Source organism: Aplidium turbinatum, chromosome 9, assembly GCF_918807975.1.
Source record: "Aplidium turbinatum chromosome 9, kaAplTurb1.1, whole genome shotgun sequence".
NCBI classification, from domain to species: Eukaryota; Metazoa; Chordata; class Ascidiacea; order Aplousobranchia; family Polyclinidae; genus Aplidium; species Aplidium turbinatum.
Genome location: NC_137480.1, coordinates 12,560,795 through 12,565,577, shown reverse-complemented (window position 1 = coordinate 12,565,577; position 4,783 = coordinate 12,560,795). Strand labels below are relative to the sequence as shown.

Below are 4,783 nucleotides of genomic sequence, written 5' to 3'. Positions count from 1 at the left end.
GGATAAATTACGCAAAATAGCCAGACCATCATCACGATATAAGCTAAGCATGTCTCTGTCAACAATAGCAGAAAGTTCGTTCAAAAGAAACAAGCCGACCAACTCACAAATCTCAGTACCATCAAATGAACCCATTGTAACATCAAACAAACCATCTTTCTTAGCCCAAGTAAAAGCAACGATTTCCTGGCATGGAAAATTGTTTGTATGATACAATCATCCAAATCCATAAATGGTTTGGCAAACTCAATTGCTTTACACAAAAGTTCCTCCGTAATGGATGGATAAAAATCAACAATGTCAAATTTCATAAATGTGCATTGACGTTTAGATGGAATAGCCTTAAACCAGGATAACACAGAGTCTGTGTTTTTCCATTGATTCAGTCGTGATGCATCACGGATGGTTACGTTAATAGAGTCCAAGTATTGTTTACTTATACGGCCAATCTGGGACTTGGAAAGGTTAATCAACCTGCAAAGAGGGTTCGATGTAAAGTTAGGTTTATGATCTTTTAGCGTAAAAAACGCTGGGTTGCTTGATACTTTTTCAACCCGATCATCAACCTTTAACGCCTTGGCAATCTTTTTAGCCTCAGTATTGATCGTGTCACTAATAGCAGGATTCACCTTTTTGTATTTTGCCGATACATTATCATTAAGCAATTTTTTATAATCCTGGGTTTTAACTTTGTATAAGTTAGTAGTTTTATCTGCTGATATCAACAGATCCGGTGAGTTAATAATGTTCCTTTAAAATAATCCTTTGAAATCTAAATTGCATCGGTTTTCAGTCACCACTACACTATAAGTTCGTACGTTGACAAGGCCTGTGTACATTAGGGTTATAACATTTTTACAACCTCATATTCTTGGGTGCTATGAATTGTGAATGTTTTGTTTTTACATGTTTGGCGTATGATCGAGTTTGGTTATTTACCTGAGTAAACTCTTCTTATGAATGTGATGTTTTTAACAATGAATATGATGTTTTTGACAAAGTTGATTTTACATACTCATAATTTTTAATGTTAATCTTGTATGTTTGTTCTGTTTGATTTCAGGAAAATATTACTTCATTCAGTTGCTTCATTATAAAATAAGTGTTATGAAATTAGTTTGCAGTTTCCTCCAATTTTGAGTATGAATCCACACGAAAGTGTCCCTGTGAAGCTTGAAGTTTCTGAAGTATGCGAAACTTATGGAATCATTGGCCAAGATCATTTGGAAATTGGTCCAGACACCAAGGAATGTTATCCTTGTTTGCATCATGAAGAATTATCATCTCTAATCCAACCAACTGAGAATGAAGTTGTGAATGACGTTGTGTGGTATGTACCATAATATGTTATACTGTAAGCATTTTAAACTGAAATCATTGCCGGTCAATCATTAGATTGTTTACCAGAGGAACCATTTTGTTATAAGTTTTACATTAAAAGTTGCAAATGCATATCCACTGGAACGTGAAAAGTCATCAGTGGGCTCTTTTTTATGAAAGGATAACATGTTATTAATAGAGCTGCCTTTTAGTATGACTCAACATGTAAAGATTCTAATGAAGCTTGAAGTTCGTAAAGTATGCAGATCGTATGAAATTATTGACCATGAGATCATTTAAAAAATAAACAAACTAAATAAACTATGCAGTAACTCTTATAGCAGGACGACACATTTACTTGTTATAATGTAGATTCAATTTACAAAAAACAATTTTGGTTTTTGCTGCAGAATTCAAATAAAATTTAAACTTGCAAATTTGCATTTGCTCAAATGCTCACTCTAAGTTGGCCTTGTCAAGATGTCTGATGCTCGTATTATAATATTTTCTCCACGCTTTTTCACGTCCCACCCTTTCTGCTGCTATCGAGTTGCACGATCCGTTTGCAAGAAATAATTAATCTTCATTTTACCTTTCAGTATAAGTCAACATGAAAAGGTTTCAGTGAAGCTTGAAGTTCCTGAATCATGTGAAATTATAAACCAAGATGATTTAAAAACTGCTTCAGCCACCAAGGAATGTCATCCATATTTGTATCAAGAAGGGTTATCTTCCATCCAACCAACTACAAAGGAAACTCTGAATTGTAATGTATGTTATGAACATTTCCTATGCAAATCAGCATTGAATACTCATCAAAAAGTTCACTTCAGGGAACGATCTTGTTATTTTTGTGGTAAGAGTTTTAAATGGAAATCTGATTTGGAAAGACATCAGCGAATTCACACTGGTGAAAAGCCATATAAATGTGATGTTTGTGACAAGTCATTTGGTCGATCTAGTAATTTGAAATCTCATAAGCTAACCCATTCTAGTGAAAAATTACATAAATGTGATGTTTGTAAAAAGTCATACTTAGATGTAGACAATTTAAATCAGCACAAACATCTTCACGCAGGTGAAAAACCATATAAATGTGATATTTGTGAAAAATCTTTTTCGCAATCTGGTAGTTTGAATCGCCACAAACAACTTCACACTGGTGAAAAAACATATAAATGCGATGTTTGTGAAAAGTCATTTTCGCAATCTCGTGGTTTGAAATCTCATAAGCTCACTCATTCTGGTGAAAAACCATATGAATGTGATATTTGTGAAAAATCTTTTTCGCGATCTGGTAGTTTGAATCGCCACAAACAACTTCACACTGGTGAAAAAACATATAAATGTGATGTTTGTGAAAAGTCATTTTCGCAATCTCGTGGTTTGAAATCTCATAAGCTCACTCATTCTGGTGAAAAAGCATATAAATGTGATATTTGTGAAAAGTCTTTTTCGCAATCTGGAAATTTGAAATCTCATAAGCTGATTCATTCTGATGAAAAACCACATAAATGTGATGTTTGTGAAAAATCTTTTTCGCATTCTGGTAATTTGAAATGCCACAAACTACTTCACACTGGTGAAAAAACATATAAATGTGATGTTTGTGAAAAGTCATTTTCGCAACCTCGTGGTTTGAAATCTCATATGCTCACTCATTCTGGTGAAAAAGCATATAAATGTGATATTTGTGAAAGGTCTTTTTCGCAATCTGGAAATTTGAAATCTCATAAGCTGATTCATTCTGGTGAAAAACCGTATAAATGTGATATTTGTGGAAAGTCTTTTACGCAATCTGGTAGTTTGAAATCTCATGAGCTGATTCATTCCGGTGAAAAATCATACAAATGTGATGTTTGTGAAAAGTCATTTTCTCAATTTGATTTAAAATCTCATATGCTAATTCATTCTGATGAAAAAACATATCAATGTGATCTTTGTTTAAAATGCTTTTCACAGCCTTGTAATTTGTATCGTCATAAGCTAACTCATTCTGGTGAAAAACCATATGAATGTGATATTTGTAAAAAGTCTTTTTCGCAATCTGGTGGTTTGAAATCTCATAAGCTCACTCATTCTGGTGAAAAAGCATATAAATGTGATATTTGTGAAAAGTCTTTTTTGCGACCTGGTAGTTTGAAATCTCATGAGCTGATTCATTCTGGTGAAAAACCACATAAATGTGATGTTTGTGAAAAGTCATTTTTTCAATTTGGTAATTTGAAACGCCACAAACTACTTCACACTGCTGAAAAAACACAACTGAAATGTTTGTGAAAAGTCTTTTTCGCAATCTGGTAGTTTGAAATCTCATAAACTAATTCATTCTGGTGAAAAACCGTATAAATGTGATGTTTGTGAAAAATCATTTTCCCGAATTGGTAGTTTAAAATGTCATAAACTGATTCATTCCAGCGAAAAACCATGTGATGTTTGTGAAAAGTTATTTTCTCAGTTTAGTCATTTAACATCTCATAAGCTAATTCATTCTGATGAAAAAACATATAAATGTGATCTTTGTGTAAAATGTTTTTTACAATCTTTTTATCTGTATCGTCATAAGCTAATTCATTCTGGTGAAAAAGCATATAAATGTGATATTTGCGACAAGCCGTTTTTAGTGATTTATAACTTAAACCGGCAACTTAACGTGAAGTTTCTGTAGTATGTGAAACTTATGGAATTATTGGCCAAGATCATTTGGAAATTGATCCAGACACCAAGGAATGTTATCCATGTTTGCATCAGTAAGAATTATCATCTCTAATCCAATCAACTGAGAATGAAGTTGTGAATGACGTTGTGTAGTATGTACCATATGTTATACTGTAAGCATTTTTAACTAAAATCATCGCCGGTCGATCATTAGATTGTTCACCACAAGAACCATTTTTCTATAAGTTTTACATTAAAACTGCAAATGCAATTTAGGGGTAGGGGGTAAAAGGTCAAATTCTTGAAACCAGCTTGCCTATTCCTTATTAGGACCAAAATAACCTAAATAAACAAAAAAAATCAAAAAAAAAATTTTTTGCGCAAAATAGGCCATCTGCACCCCTAAAAACCCGCCGAAAACCCCGATTTCACCTAAATCAGCATAACTTTCTCATTTTAAGGGTTATTTTGGTCAATAAAGACTCTATTTCAGTTAGAATTTCCTCTAGAAACTGATCAAATGACTTAAACTAAGCATTTCCAAAGAAATGAGTCCAAAAAATTAAGAAAACACTTAATTTTCAATTTTTTGATGCAAAATTTTCTAACTTTTTGCTAATTTCTTTGGCTATACTGCTCCAAAATTAGTGAATGACCCCAGAAATCCAAGCTAATGATAAGAAGACATCATTCTATGCACATTTGTTGCGATTCCCCACGACTAAAGCTCTTAAAATTAAGGAATTAGCTCAAATTTTTATTTCCGAAAATGTTTGTACATTAGCTAATAATTTTTATTTTATTT

The 4,783-nt window shown here is 32.8% G+C and overlaps 1 protein-coding gene across 1 annotated transcript; it reads left to right on the top strand.

Annotated features, from left to right (window-relative positions):
* The first annotated feature begins 1,142 nt into the window (after positions 1–1,142).
* On the top strand, positions 1,143–3,734 carry LOC145776697 (uncharacterized). Its single transcript, XM_082587928.1, has 2 exons — positions 1,143–1,330; positions 1,920–3,734. The coding sequence occupies exons 1-2, from the start codon at positions 1,143–1,145 to the stop codon at positions 3,598–3,600; spliced, it is 1,869 nt and encodes a 622-aa protein (XP_082444054.1). The 3' UTR covers positions 3,601–3,734.
* Positions 3,735–4,783: the final 1,049 nt, after the last annotated feature.